Source organism: Actinia tenebrosa, unplaced genomic scaffold (genome assembly GCF_029948245.1).
Source record: "Actinia tenebrosa isolate PJP-AT-01 unplaced genomic scaffold, QUT_ActTen_1.0 PGA_scaffold9__36_contigs__length_13948895, whole genome shotgun sequence".
Taxonomy (NCBI): Eukaryota; Metazoa; Cnidaria; class Anthozoa; order Actiniaria; family Actiniidae; genus Actinia; species Actinia tenebrosa.
This window is the reverse complement of record NW_028292586.1, coordinates 11,965,564-11,981,847: the sequence shown is the minus strand read 5'-3', so window position 1 is coordinate 11,981,847 and position 16,284 is coordinate 11,965,564. Positions and strand designations below refer to the sequence as shown.

Genomic DNA, 16,284 nt, shown 5'->3' with positions numbered 1-16,284 from the left:
ACGTACAAATATTTATACCATTCAACTATTCACTTCATGTGGAAGCAATACTGAAAATATTTGAGTTATGGGTGAGGGGCACTTTAATCATAACAGTTCCGTTCAGTGTTCCAAGTCGAAGTTAGTGTTGCCGCGCATGATAAACAAATATACATATACATAGAGTCTATTAAAGACACAAATAAGAAGTTACATAGGTATTACAGTTCAAATCGAAAAACCGTGGGCACCTAGAAACATTTCAAAAATGTTCAAGAGCCAATCAGAAGCGTTATTGTTATCTTTCCGTTATCTTGTGGTTAGAAAGCCAATTCGGATTGGCCAAAGAAGAATAGAACATTCCTGGAATATTTCATCTCGATCCAAAAAAGAGACTGTAAAAATTAATTCTATTTCTTGTTTGGTGGGCTTATTTTTCGAAAACAGCTAAAAACTACTCCGAATGACGTTAAATATCATTTACAACAACACAGGAGCAAGGTATTCTTAAATTTATTTATTTTTAATTACATATTTTTTCGTCCCATACCTTTACTTCAAATGCTATCGTACACATTACGAATACATTGCTTGGGCTGCCTGTGCTAGGCTTAGATTCTGGCGCGTCCTAGCCTGCGTTCAGCCAGTATAATTTTCTTGAAAAAACCGTCTGCGAAACAGCCCAAGAATCCTTGTTCCCCGTGACCCGAAACGAGAAGCGGTTTCTGATCGGCCCTCGCCCGGTTCAATTTTTACGCGATAGCTAGCCTAGCGCGTCCTGGCCTGAGAAACGTTTTGGGTTTCCTGTGGAATTCTTTACAGCTAAGACAAACAAGGAAGACCAAGAGTAAAGCTTGATCAAATAAGCTCTACTTTTATTTCTGCAAGCTTTAACTGTCCAAAATGGAAGGAAATTCTGCTCATGCAAGTAGTTACAGCACGATTCAGCCAACTGCAGCCGCCGAAGATGCTTCTCTTACACAACTGAGCCCTCCAACATCCCCATGGGCAGCTCGAAAAGTATTGGTTTTCTGTTTGCTTTCCTTCGTTTACTTCTTAACGTGGTGCTATGTTGGTTTACTGGCGCCGTTCTTTCCAGAAGAGGTGAGGAGAATACTTCCAATTAGGTTTCTTTGGATCCGTATCATTTTCTTTCTTTACATCTTTAATTATACAGTTGAATGAAAAAGGTCACATCGTTAGCGTAAAAACTCAACAATAGAGAGTTTTAGATTGACTTTTTTTCTCCCCGCAAACGGCAAACGTGTCCACGTTTTCATCGTTTTCCTGTACTTTACTTTACCTTTTACAAACCTTCTCACCAAAGACAAATATTCTTTTGTTTTTCTACTACTTGGACTTTTTTGCGATTCTTTTTAAGCTATTTAAAATAATTTTTAAATGGTCAACTGACGTTTCACGTTTGCCGTGAACGTAAATCTAAAACTCTCTAATGAGCATTGTTCTACCCCGCTATTATGTAATTATAGTAAGCTATTAAACTTATTCTTGGTACGCGTTCCAACTTTGTTCCCCTCGAAACCGAAGAGAAAATCATAAGCAGTTTTTTAAAAAAAATTGATACAGGTAATTGAATTTTGATGAATTCGAGCAAGAGAATCCATGCATTGAAACCGGAGATTTTCGACATACACATACAAATACATACACATGTACATGTATATACACGAGTTGCGTAACACCTGTCAAATATGTTTTCTTTACTTTTCTATTGTCTCGACTAGGATTCCTTCTTCTTAGAGACTCAAATTAAAATAATCTACTTTCTAGCTAGCAAGCTTAACTATTCATAAATAAGGTATAACAATTTATCCTGGAATATTTTTAGGCCAATAAATTTGGGATCAATGAAAGTGAAACTGGTTTGATTTTTGGTGTGTACAGTCTGGTAGCCTTCCTAGCATCATTCATCTATGGATCGTTTCTGGTAAGCTTTGCATCGTTAGAGGGTTTTTTCTCATCTTGAAATAGACCCCTTGCAGCACTTTGGAATGCAGCTCAATCTGCAGGAGAAAACAATAGGTTCCAATTCTCAGGAGATTGGAATTCTTTTGTTTTGTCCCCCAGATCAAGCTGCTTTGATGTTGCATGCAAGGGGTCTATTTGTCAAGACTTTGAGCAGCTGATACAACCTGTCAATCATATTTTCCAGTCCAATACGCGCAGTAGGCAGATCCAGGAATTTTAGAAGAGGGGTGACTATTACAAAGGTTTTGCCAGGAATGGGAGGAAAAGGGCAGGGGGTATTTTTTTAAAAGAAATTTGATTAAAAGGGGAGGGACTAGTCAGCCCCTTTACCACCCCAGGATATGCCCCCTGACTTGTGGCCTTTCCCGAATTCACTTAAATTTAGTGGCCACTAAAGTAAAGGCTTCAGTGGAGGTTGAACTTGATGTGTTCATACATTAACTGTTTTTCATCAAATTGATTCTTGACTTGGAGCCATTGTTTAGTGTGGTCAGTCAAGCTAACTTTGGAAAGATTGATTGATGATACCAGATCCAGGGAAATGCCTGCTCCTTATTTAAGAATTGATTGCTTTATTGTCTAGATTCACAAGGGTGATCTTACTTATTCTATATGTGATACTTCTTAGCTTCCAAAAATAGGTCCATATTTTGTTCTATTTTTTGGTTTGTTTCTAAATGGAGGAGCAGTTCTCATATTTGGGTAAGTCCTAAGCTTCCAAAACAGTTCTGCCCTCCCCCCCCCACCCCCACCTGGAAAAAAGAGTAAATATCCCACTATTCCTATGAGTTGTGGGTTGACTAGAGAAAGTTTCTGTCTGCAATAATTATGACCAACTGACAATTATTGTGTCAATCAACAATTGGCTGATTGTTGGGGTCGGTGTCCACTGGTAGAACGAAGCTTGGGATTGGGCAAAATAACAAAAACAAAGAAAGCATGGATTATGGTGAACAATGTGTATTGTCCTACATGTGAGCTGCGTTCTTTGTTTTATCTCACCATTCATTGTTTGTTCATCCACTCCCAGGCTTTGTTCTGCCTGTTGTGTGTTACCCGATTGTTGGTTGATGATTGTTGGTTGACGATTGTCCAACGCACAGTCACGCAGTGAGCAACTGTCAGTTGACAATGATTCAACTGTTTCTGAGCCAACAATTTTTATTGGATGACACTGTAAATGATTTTTGGGACCAACAACTGTCGGCTGCTCATGAAGTACATGAGTACAGTCGAGCCAGACATACAACCTAATAAGGATTAAATGAAAACTATCCCATTTTTTCTTCTCTAATTAGTCTCAAAGAAAATTACCCTGCTAAAACTTAATTCTGGCTGTTTTTTCATTATAATTATCAAGAACAACATAATGAAAACAAAAGTCACTGAAGTGAAAAGACAAAAAAAAAATAATAATAATGAATAAATAAATATAAATAAAGGCAAAAGTGTTAGCAGATCTAGAGTATAAAAAAGAATGAATTAAACTTGTATGTGTCCAGGTATCTGAACTTGCTGCCGAAGGGTCAGATGTTTGCTGTGTTTTGCTTAGTAACAAGAGGTATTAGTGCTCTTGGGGGATCAGCCTGCGAGACAGCTGTGATGGTCATACTCATCCAGGAATTCAGAGACAACTTGACTACAGTGATTGTAAGTTGATCAATCTCCTCTTTAAAGTTTGTTTTTGTTTTTAGAAAACTAGTCTGTTGGTCTCCCTGTGTCATGGTGAGAAGCGACCAATGATTGGTAGTTTTATTCCCCATGTTAACCAAAGACCGGTTTTGAGTGACGTATTGTAACTGCTTTAAAGTCCCGGGGGGGGGGGGGGGGTACTCTGCCAGAATTTGGGTAGGGGTGTTCCGCTAGGATTCTGAAAGGGGTACCCATCTTATGACAAAAAAAAATTGTATTTGTAGACCCTGTTTATGACAAAAGATATAATTAATTGCACTGAGTTCCTGTTTCAATTATCATGTCATCTCACGTATCATTTTTTTACGACCATGGTAACCAGTTTCAGTCAATACGAAAGTAGAAATCCTGAATATGACAAGAAACTCAGGAAAAATTTGGACCTTGAGTGAAATTGCATACCCTGTTTATGACAAGAAGCTCGAAAAACCATACCCTGTTCAGCGGATCATCCCCGTATAGTTCATATATGGGAGTACCCCCCCCCCCCCCCCCCCGGGTTTAAAGTGCATGGGTGGTTTGTTCTGCTAACTGGATACCTCTCACTGGTACTGGTTCTGTGGTCATGTGTTCCATCCTTTAGACCTGCCTTACAGGAATATACTGACTAAGAGTTTGTTGGTGCCAAAAGCAAGGCAAAAGGGTGATGGAAATCAAGACCCTGAGGGCCAAGTAAGGGAGTTTTTCTCCAGTCCCCCCTTCCCACCCCTTAAAGTTTTTTATTCTCTTTTTTCCCTCTCCCTTTCAAATAATTAACTTCTGAATTCCAATTTGATCATGGAATGAGCACCACAGGTTTGTCAACCACTGGCTAATTTATTGCTACCTTTGAAAACAATTAAGACAATATTTTTATTTATCTGTGAGTTAAATCTATTTATTTCATTTCTAGGGCATGTTAGAACTCTTTACAGGTCTAGGATTCACACTAGGGCCATTTGCAGGAGGTGCATTATATTCAGTATGTGCTGATCAGTATTTATTGTTCATAATTAAATTGCAATCAGTGGAAGAGCTGTGGAGAACCATCAGAAGAGGAGATCATGTAGTTCCAGAAATTATCCATGCCCATTAACTGCACCCATGGCACTGCGCTGCAAATGCACGGCCTCTCACCAATGCGGCCCGAGTTTGAGTTCTGCCGATCTCGATGTTGTATTTGTTGGTTCTCTCCTGTGCTTCGAGGGTTTTTCTCCAGATTCTCTGGTTTTACCTCCCTCCTCAAAAATCAACTACTAAATTCTGATTAGATCTTTGGGCTTTCACCAACTTTGGAGACTAGCTCTGTTGTGATTATCCCACGCTGTGATACAACAGCTAAAGGTAGTAGGACTGCCACCCCTCCCCCCAGTCAGTAGTAATGGCCATGAATAACATTGAAAGTGTGTCGAGGGGGTGCTTAAATTTTATAATATTGCCAACTGAAGTATGTCTAGACTAAAAGAGGGGTAAGTGTTTAAGATGTTTAAGATGTTTAGAGAATTAGTGAATTTTAACAAAAAGTGTGAAGGCTACATGCAGCCCTTCTTGGTATCTGAATGATTATTTTGTTTGATTAGCTTGGTGGTTTTCGTCTTCCACTGCTTGTAACTGGTGGCCTCTTGCTATCAGCATTACCCATGGTGTGGCTGTTTCTCCCAAGGACTGGTGAGTGGAGGTTTTGAAATTAGAGAGAGATTTAGGGACCATTCTTTTTTTACCAGGGAGGGGAGAGGGGGTGGGATTTTGTTTTTTTCGGGGGGGAAATGAAAGTTGGGGTTGGGACTCAAGGGGAGCACACACAAAAGAATTTGAGTCACACAGCTCTTTTACGAAAACAAATGTTGAAAACTTTTTTGCTTTTTGATAACAAGGGGGGGGGGCGTTCAGGGTTTTTATGGGTTACCAAACGAATCTGTTATCAAGGAATTCTTCGATTGCATGTTACGTCATCGTAGCCTCTCGAGGAAGGGTTGGCGCCATTTAACAAAAGATTTCTTAATACTATTTCAATGAAATAGTCAGATAATAGACACATTTATTATCTGTCAGTCTCATTGTTTCTTTAATAGCTTGATTTTATTAACTATTTTTTCTCTTTTATAGTTTTAATATTTTAGATTCTCTATATTAGTTATAATTTTAGGTTTTCCGTTTATTATATATTATTATTTTGATGAGGTCCTTTTTGAAAATCATGATTATGAAAAAGTTATCACAATACAGATTATTATTATTATTGTTATTAGCATCCATTGTTAACAGCACCACAATGGCCGCTATGCTTTTGTCTTTTGACTCTCTTGGGAATGCTTGCAACCCATCGATCCAACAGCATTCTATGAATAAGCCTGAAGCGAGATGACGTTTTACCCCCGACTCTATACCGTAATAGTTTTTAAAATTCTTTCATATTAAAATTTTTGATTCCTTAGAGAATACAGGAACAATAGTCATAATTAAAGAACAAAAGCAATGTGAAAAGGAATATTATCTAGAGACCGGGACAAAATGTCATCTCGCTTCAGGCTTATTCGAAAGAGGTCTATTGGCAATAATGTCTACTTTATTCATTCATATTTTTTTAACAGATTTTATTGAGAGTGAAAACAAAAAAGGTAAAAGAGTGTGGAAAGAAGCACTGGGAATTCCTGGGGTGATTGTTTTGTGTAAGTACACAGTATTATTAAATACCTGAAATTATTTGATGATCGGGTATTGGATGGCATCCTCCAAGCTCTAGCCACTTACTGAATGCACATTCAGTGCTTGAGGTCCTTAGCTAATTTTTCCATCCATCCCTTCATTTATGTGTCTGAAAATAAAAACCTTTGAAGCATTTGAAACCTTATTAAAGTCAATCGGAAGATTGAGTTTTGATTTTCAGGGACTTCCCGTCCAGAATGATACACATGCCATTAATGTTTTCAAATCAAAATTTTGGGTTTTTCTGGGTAAATAGTTTGCACCCCCCAGCTGAGTTTGTTGTTTTCCTTTAAAGGGATTATGGGTCAACTATTTTTGGTTAGCATTTTTCTAGCAGGGACTGAGTACAATGCAATTTTCTCGTGTTGAATGAACTAGAATTCCAGCAAGGGTTCAACTAGTAGCATTTACGATAAATTTAAAGAATAATAATTTCATATTTCATGGGTTCTCTTGGCAGAATCATGCTAATCAAAATATGATGTTGAATCCTCAATTCTGATTGGTAGACCTTGAGTTTGTTCTGAAGGTCAACTCAGCTGGCCTTGATGCTCAAAATACATTTTATTTGCTCTTTAGGCGTCGCGATGTTTGTTGGTATCATTTCAATATCATTCCTTGATCCTACATTACAGCCGCATGCTGAAAAGGTTAGTCACTAATGCAGGAAAAGTACCTCAAAGAGTTCTTGTATTGAACCCCTGGAAAACTTGCGGTAAAAATGAAGCTTTTAAACACCACTACCACGAACACCACCAACAAGGCGCGCTTGGCTCAGTTGGTTGAGCATGAGAATAGATCTTTACGTGGCTCAGATGAATGGCGGCCCTGTCTCTCTACATTAGTTAGCTTGCGTTGGAGAGACGTAAAAGTACCAATAAGTCCCACGTCAAACAGTGAAATTTCTATGTGCCGAACCTAATGGCTTCAAAAAAGACCGCCTTATTATCCAATTGTTTCAGCTCACGTGAAGTTCGACGTTTGACCTGAGCCTAAGGATGTAAAGAAACCCTGGCAGTAACCACCTTCAGTGTCTGGCCTTTAATAATGATTTCTTAATAGAATGATTGTGGGATGAATATAGAAATTTTAAGGGGGTTGCCCGAAATTGTGCAGTGTACCTCGAAGGCGACCTTGTGTTCTAAAGTGTAACACGGGTTGCGTGGCGACCTGTGTTTGAATCCCGGGCTTGGTGTCATGTGAATAGTTGCTTGTTGGTTCTCTCCTGTGTTTCGAGAACTTTTCTCCGGGTTCTTCGGTTTCCTTCCCTCCGTAAAACTCCACTTCTAAATCCCTGCAATCGACGTAAAATAAAATGACATTTTACTTTTATACTGGTTTTACAGCCTGCAGGCGAAATCTCTAACATCAAGCACACACACACAAAAAAAAAAATTCACTTTCAACAGCAATATCATCATTAACATTACCATACGATAGCAATAGCAGTAGCTTAGCAATACAGCAATATCATCATCTCCATTACCATACGATAGCAGTAGCTTAGCAATGCAGCAATATCATCATCTCCATTACCATACGATAGCAATAGCAGTAGCTTAGCAATACAGCAATATCATCATCACCATTACCATACGATAGCAATAGCAGTAGCTTAGCAATACAGCAATATCATCATCACCATTACCATACGATAGCAATAGCAGTAGCTTAGCAATACAGCAATATCATCATCACCATTACCATACGATAGCAATAGCAGTAGCTTAGCAATACAGCAATATCATCATCACCATTACCATGCACTAATACAGCAATAGCAGTAGCTTAGCAATACAGCAATATCATCATCACCATTACCATGCACTAATACGGCAATAGCAGTAGCTATAGCAATAACAGCAACATCAGTAACGTACACTACACCATGTACAACGAAAGGTTTTACTATATGGTAGGGAACGGTTGAATGGTTGATGGTAATCTCACTGATTTTATTTTATGTCAGTTTGGTCTGAATTCTACGGGTGTTGGACTTGTTTTCTTGGTGTATTCTGTAACATATATGGCTTCTACACCTATTGTTGGACGGATATTAGAGAAACAGGTAAGCATCGCATGACTACACTTACAGAAATAGTCCTCGGAAATGCTTCTTACTTCCATAGGGGTGAGACCACTCGACTCACTCGCTCGCTCACCAATAAGACACGGGGCAGTTTCCATTCACGGACTTGGTGTCATATGTGAGTAGAGTTGCTTGTTGTTTCTCTCCTGTGCTTCGAGAGTTTTTCTCCTGTTTTCCTCCCTCCGCAAAAACCAACTTCTAAATTCAATTGGAATCTAGTGGAAGGAGAGCTATTCTGTGGACCCACTGTTAAATCTAGTTTATTCTATTTACCGTATTTACCGCCAGAGGCGCTATCAAATGTCAACATAGTTGAAAATTAACAGTTAATTGGACTCAGATGGTCCAGAAACCGCGACCAGTTGGCATATTGCAGTGGGCACCTCACTGTCTTCCACTATATAGACGTAATGCACTGTTTCCCCATTACAGACCACATGTCATTCCCTAGAGTATCATTTCTTTGTTTAATGGTTGCGTGTAGTGGTTACAGCTTCACCTCCTCGTCTCCGTGTCTATACCCCTCACCCCCCCCCCTCCCCTCCCCACTCCTGTCTGACGAAAAGCCATTAAACAGTCCCTTAAGTGTTTTAAGCATGTAATAAATAACCATTTCATGGTATGAATATGTACTGGGGACATTTTGAGATCGGGTTCTGATTCTTGGCTGCAGAATTGGAAGAGGTTCTTCCTGGTCATTGGTTTCTTCGTATCAAGTGTTTGTACATTGTTCTTTGGTCCTGCGCCATTTTTGCCATCTTTCATCCCTCGAAGGTAAGAAATTAGATTCATTCCTGGGGTATATCAACAAAGGGGGTTCTAGGGTGTCTTTGCCCCCCCCCCCCCCCCCCCACAAACGTTTGCGCACTTGAGCTGGGTTTTGTGTTCCGTGACGTAATTGTATTGTTTGAGTTTTCTCCGAGTATACAAAACATGTATACTTTTGTGAGACCAAGATACTGCATTAACAAACACAATATGAAAGAAAGAATTAGCCTTAAGTTTCAAGCATGGACACTAAGTTTTGGCATTTTGTGAAGACATTTTGACTAATTTGCATATGGAATTAGAGCATGCGCAAACGTTTTTCACTAGTGTCGCCGGCCATACTTTTGCACGTCGCGCTGTTTCCACAAGCGTTTTGAAATATTAAATACATAGACCGTTTTCTCAAGGTTGCGTGCGCATACAACTTGACGGGCCACAAAATTGAAAAACGCAAATTCAGCAAAATTAAGAAGACAGTTTTATATTGAAAGAGGAGAATAATCGATTGTAAGAAGTGTTATCGAAAAAAAATTCAGAACAATGCATGATAATACTCGTGTTCTGGTATCGTGGCCCGTCAGTTCATTAAATTTGGATGCGAACGCAGACTTGAGAAAACGATCTACTGGTACAAACCCTCTATAGACCCCCTGCGCCCCCCCCCCCCCCCCCCCCTCTAAATCTGGTTGATTTATTCCACTTTCTTTCTTTCTTTCTTTAGGAAGGTTTGGGTATTAATGCTGTCTGTAGGTATTGCTGGGGCTGCTAATGCTCTATACTATGTACCTATTATGCCAGAGCTTCTCGCGTGTTGTTAGTAAGTTGTCTTTCATTTCTTTTGGGGGTCGGGAGGAAGGGGTTGTCATTCTCATATGATCATGAATGAATGAACACTTTTATTTAAACAGATCAGATATTCTATTTCGACTATTTCCTAAAAACGTTTAATTTGTATAATATATGGGGGGATGCTTCGTAGTTTCCAATGTTTTTTTTTATAATGTGCTACTATTAAGAAACTGTATGCATCAAATATCCTTTGTAGTGAAAGAGGTATGAAAAAGGATGTGTACACGGATTCAATGGCATCTGGCTTATTTACAGCGTTTTCTAACTTGGGGTAAAAGAATTTGCTGGATTTTTATCGTGATTTCTGCTTTCCTCTCTCTCCCTCCCTCCATGCCTACACCCACGTTTCCTTCCATTCTTCCGCTTGTCGTTTTTTCCTTTCTCCTTCCTTCCTTCCTTGTTTTCTCCCTTCATCCCTCTACCCACCCACACTACCATCCTTCTTCTCTTCTTTCCTTCCTCCCTTCCTTCCTCCCTTCCTTCCTTGTTTTCTCCCTTCATCCCTCTACCCCCAACGCTACCATCCTTCTTTCCTTCCTTCCTTCCTTCCTTCCTTCCTCCCTTCCTTCATTGTTTTCTTCCTTCATCGCTCTACCCACCCACACTACCATCCTTCTTTCTTTCCTTCCTTCCTTCCTCCCTTCCTTCATTGTTTTCTTCCTTCATCGCTCTACCCACCCACACTACCATCCTTCTTTCCTACCTTCCTTCCTTCCTCCTTTCCTTCATTGTTTTCTTCCTTCATCGCTCTACCCACCCACACTACCATCCTTCTTTCCTTCCTCCCTTCCTTCATTGTTTTCTCCCTTCATCGCTCTACCCACCCACACTACCATCCTTCTTTCCTTCCTTCCTTCCTTCCTCCCTTCCTTCATTGTTTTCTTCCTTCATCGCTCTACCCACCCACACTACCATCCTTCTTTCCTTCCTTCCTTCCTTCCTCCCTTCCTTCATTGTTTTCTCCCTTCATCGCTCTACTCACCCACACTACCATCCTTCTTTCCTTCCTTCCTTCCTTCCTCCCTTCCTTCTTTGTTTTCTCCCTTCATCGCTCTACCCACCCACACTAACATCCTTCTTTCCTTCTTTCCTTCCTTCCTCCCTTCCTTCATTGTTTTCTCCCTTCATCGCTCTACTGACCCACACTACCATCCTTCCTTCCTTCCTTCCTTCCTTCCTTCCTTCCTTCCTTCCTTCCTTCCTCCCTTCCTTCATTGTTTTCTCCCTTCATCGCTCTACTCACCCACACTACCATCCTTCCTTCCTTCCTTCCTTCCTTCCTTCCTTCCTTCCTTCCTCCCTTCCTTCATTGTTTTCTCCCTTCATCGCTCTACTCACCCACATTAACATCCTTCTTTCCTTCCTTCCTTCCTTCCTTCCTTCCTTCCTTCCTTCCTTCCTCCCTTCCTTCATTGTTTTCTCCCTTCATCGCTCTACTGACCCACACTACCATCCTTCTTTCCTCCTCCCCATGCGAGTGCATACCTGCATTTATGTTTTCTTACTATATTATTTGTGTGATGTAAAAGCTATAAATATATATATATATATATATCCACTCGATTGCAGAGACATTGTAGTATACATTTATACATATATCTAATTTATTCAGTATATTTAATAATATGCAAAACAGAAAAATCGCTTTATTTATTCTTTGTTTCATTCAATGACTGTCAAAATATATATTTTTTGTCTATTAGATCGTACAGATTATAAATCAGTTGTTTTTAAGGGTTAAAAATGGCTATTTTGCATTATGCATCTCATTAGATATTTGTATAAACGTATAAATGTATACTACAACGTTTCTGCAATCGAGTGTATGTATATATATATATACAGCGATATGCAGAAATTATGATACTTTTGCATATGCATAAAAGTATATCAAAATTCTATTAGAAATTATGGGATATCATCTCTGATATTTTTTTCAGAAAGCCCTAGTGCTAGACAACCCCAAAAAATATATCAGGGATGATAATCCATCATTTCTGATATACTTTTGATATACTTGTATATATGTACAAAAGGATCAGAATTTCTGCATATCGCTGTATACATATATTTATTTATTTATATATATATATGTATATGTGTATCACAAAAACCGTTAAGTACGTTATTATTTAATATGTTATTTTTAGTGGTTTTGTTGGCGCGTTCGTCGGTGGAATTTTAGTCGATCATTTGCGATTTGAGTGGACATCAACGGTATGTATTTGCACGATAAGACTGCGAATCTGGGGAAGGGTTTAACAGTGACTTTTCCACAGGGTCGCATTTCATCCACTGAATTCTAATTGGAATTTGTAAGATGATTTTTGCTGAGGGACGAAAACCGGAGAACCCGGAGAAAACCCCTCGAAGCACAGGAGAGAACCAACAAACACCTCATTCACTCTACTTCACTTACGAAACCATGTCCGGGCAGTCGAATCCCGGTCGTCTTTGAGAGGCGAGCGCTCTTACCGCTACGCCACTCGCGATTCCCGACTTAAAGAATGTTCAACTCGAACAAGAGCAATGATTTATAATTTGAATGGGAAAAAATAAATCCTCATTGGAATCTAGTCGTGTTGCGGTGAGCGTTCGATGACGAAAAAAAAATTTTGTTTGTTTGTTTTTGTTTGTTTTTTTGTTTGTTTGTTTGTTTGTTTTCTTTTGTTTTTTTTTTGTTTTTGTTTTTGTTTTTTTGTTGATGGAATTGCTAACCAGAAATCTATTGGATAATCCAACAAAGTAAAGTGACAAAACCTTTTTGTTAATATGGTTGGCACATTACCATCACAATATTTATAAGCATTACGTCCATCTATATATAGAGGTTTGCTCCATCATGTGCATGCCGGCGGCCATGTTAGATGGCAGAGCAATTTAATCTCCGGGATTGAATTAAGATTGTATTGTTCTTGCAATATCTAAAATGGCTGCCATCACGTTATGGTTCAAAACCTTTATTGAACATACCTTTTGCTTTTAGTGCCATCTATGGATAGCTAACTCGTGTTTATCAAAAACAGCGGTGTATATTGAATGAGATAGACATAGTAATGATGGGATTTTTTTTACGCAGATTATTGCTGGACTAGTGTTTCTAATGGTATGTTTACTAATGGTATGATGATGACGATTGATTATATGATGATGGTGAAGGTGAAGGTAATTATAATGGTGTTGATGATGGTGATGATGATGGTGGTGGTGATGCATAATGATGACGAAGTTTATGGTGATGATAATGTTGGTTGTGGTCGTGATGGTGATGGTGATGGTGGTAATGCGATGATGGTGATGTTGGTAATGATGGTTGTGATGGTGATGCATAATGATGACGAAGTTTATGGTGATGATAATGTTGGCTGTAGTTGTGGTCGTGATGGTGATGATAATGGTGCGGATGGTGATGGTGATGGTGGTAATGTGATGATGGTGATGTTGGTAATGATGGTTGTGATGGTGATGCATAATGATGACGAAGTTTATGGTGATGATAATGTTGGCTGTAGTTGTGGTCGTGATGGTGATGGTGATGTTGATGATGGTAATGATGATATTATTGTTGGTGGTGGTTGTGCTGATGATGATGACGGATGATGAATGGCAATGATTCTGGTGGTATTGGTGCATGAAACTATTTTAAAACTTCAAGTGAGGGAATATTGCATTCATTGTTGTTATAGTTATATGAGAAAAAATTTTAGATGAACTAATCTACTTAATTTTTTTTTTTAGTCAATAGCTCTTGCTATCTTCTTCTCCTGCTTCAGGTATGAATATAACTGTCAGTACATTTGCAGGTCCCCTCAGGATATTAGCCTCAATAAATTTGAGTTATATTGGCTACCCTGTGTAAATAAAGGTTACTCACATACACTCTCTGACATCCTGACAAATTTAGTTAATATATTGAAGATATACGACCACATCAGCTCCGCTGTTAATTAGTTATCGTGTTTAAATAAATGCTATTAGAGCAAACAACATAACCATGAAACTTTAGTAATACTAAATAGCACAATTTCACGCAAATTCCATTGTTTTCTATTGTTTAATTAGCACTATTTTGTACTATTTAGTAATTAGTGCTTCACGGATTAATTGTTTGCACTCTGTTATTATTATTATTATTATTATTATTATTATTATTATTATCCTAGCATAACTGACACGAGTGAAAAAAGTCTGCGCATGCTCTTAATCCGTATGCAAATTAGTCAAATCCATGCTATTGCAAAAATAGGTATTGGACTTTCAAACATGCCTGATTAATTGGACTTCACAAAATACCAAAACCTAGTGTCCGTGCTTCAAACTTAAGCCTAATCCTTCCATATTTAGTTCAATAATATCTTCATCTTATCCAGGAGAAAGAAATCAGTGCAAAGAAGGTCATCAGACCCAGAGAGAAAACGACTTATAGATGACAAAAACAAGAATGGACATGATGTTAACAAAAGCCAACACATCATTTCGATATGAATGCCAAAGTTAAGAAAGACATACATATCGTTTATCTATTCACTTGGTTTGCCAGTGCGCCAGTCTGTGGAGGTGTATCTTTTGACTACGGGCTATCTGTGATTATTAGAGACGAGAGAAACTGGGTACTGGTAAAATCTCTAGTTGCCAGCATTGTGCGCCAGCATTGGTACGAGTAATTCGGCGCGGTTTCATTACCTGATCAGGATTGCGGGCTCTATGATAATTAGTGATGAGCGGAACTGGGTACTAGTAAAGTACTTTCCATAGGAAGCCCAGTCATCTCTAGTGCACAGCATTGCTACGAGTTATTTGGGGCGGTTTCCTTACCTGATCACGATTGCGGGCTCTATGATAATTAGGGATGAGCGGAACTGGGTACTAGTAAAATTCTTTCCACAGGAAGTCCAGTCATCTTTAGTTAACTACGTACGTCAAACATTGCTACATGTTATTTGGAGTTTCCATATTTTAAAGTGATAACGACTGCGGGCTCTCTGATGATTAGAGATGAGCGTTAATGGGTACTAGTGAAATATGTTTCCACAGGAAGCCCATTATGTGAGTTAAGGTAAAACATCGAAAGGGCAACAAAATGCTTTCAGTTTTAACTGAAGTTTCAAGATTCAAGTTTTTGGTTTCAAGTTTCAGATACAATACATGAGCCCCTAAATAGCACGACTCGGTAAATGCTTCTTAAAGAGTTACGAGAAGTGGTCAGTACTGAGTTCACATTTATATATAGGATAATTTATATATTTATGTCTTAAAATCAAAGAACAAAAGAGCAGTATATATGAAGCATTTGATGTTAAATTTATAGATGCAAGGCCTTATATTTTTCAGTGAAAAATACTACTTGTGACACTCAGTAAATAAAGTTGTTTCAGTGATTCATTTTTTGATTGAAGCTCATAGAGTTGGTGTTTATGAAACTACAATAATGTCACTTGAAACTAAAATCAATATTTGACAAATATATATATCCAGGGGCGTAGCGAGGACCTAGGAGCTGGCGGGGCACTGACCCAAAAAGAAAAAAATTACTTCTCCCCCCATAAAACAAATAAACGAATAAACGCGCAAACAAAAAAGAAACAAATTCGTATTGGTATAAACTGATTTATACAGCGCACTTTCTTAGGTTGCAATAATCTATTTTCCTCTTTCGTTTTGGTTTAATATGTTTTGTTTTTGTTTTTTGTTTTTTTCGAAAAAGTTGTTTAAAAATTTGGGGGGGGGCACGTGCCCCCCCGTGCCCCCCCTCGCTACGCTACTGTATATATCTACACCAAATTGCAAGAAGGTTGTCATGTATAAAACCAAATCAGTGAAAAAGAGCAAATGAGTGAAAAAGAACAAATTCAAAAACAGCGAATTAGGGATAATAAGCAAAGAATATGATGATCATTTTCGTGTGATTTATTTTTGGATCTTTTTTGCTACTCATCAGTGAGCATGCGCACACGCCTTGTCAGTGACGTCATATGTCATTTTCGGTGGACAGGAACACCCTTCAAAGTTGAAGTTGAAAGCATACTTCAAGAACAGTAAATCAAACCTAAGTAATCGGATAACAATAAATTGGGATGGTGAGCGCTTCACTGAGCAGCACCCAATAATTGGCTCCGTATTAATTTGAAGTCTTTATTGCTAAATTATTTACTTATTTATATGGTTCATCCTGGAAAGCATTTATAAATGGCTGCTCTTTACACAAGTTCTTTTTTGAGGACATTTTCCTCCTT

The 16,284-nt window shown here is 38.6% G+C and overlaps 1 protein-coding gene and 1 long non-coding RNA gene across 2 annotated transcripts in view; one reads left to right on the top strand and one right to left on the bottom strand.

Moving 5' to 3' along the window:
- The window catches only part of LOC148904855 (uncharacterized), a 210,401-nt gene that overhangs the window by 126,659 nt on the left and 67,458 nt on the right, over positions 1 to 16,284 (bottom strand). The window lies entirely within an intron of this gene.
- Positions 809 to 15,446, top strand: LOC116304925 (MFS-type transporter SLC18B1). Its single transcript, XM_089024569.1, has 16 exons — positions 809 to 1,083; positions 1,829 to 1,927; positions 2,597 to 2,670; positions 3,471 to 3,618; positions 4,553 to 4,621; positions 5,220 to 5,307; positions 6,231 to 6,308; positions 6,925 to 6,995; positions 8,315 to 8,413; positions 9,108 to 9,208; positions 9,924 to 10,019; positions 10,248 to 10,322; positions 12,202 to 12,268; positions 13,131 to 13,157; positions 13,790 to 13,824; positions 14,422 to 15,446. The coding sequence occupies exons 1-16, from the start codon at positions 883 to 885 to the stop codon at positions 14,534 to 14,536; spliced, it is 1,443 nt and encodes a 480-aa protein (XP_088880695.1). The 5' UTR covers positions 809 to 882; the 3' UTR covers positions 14,537 to 15,446.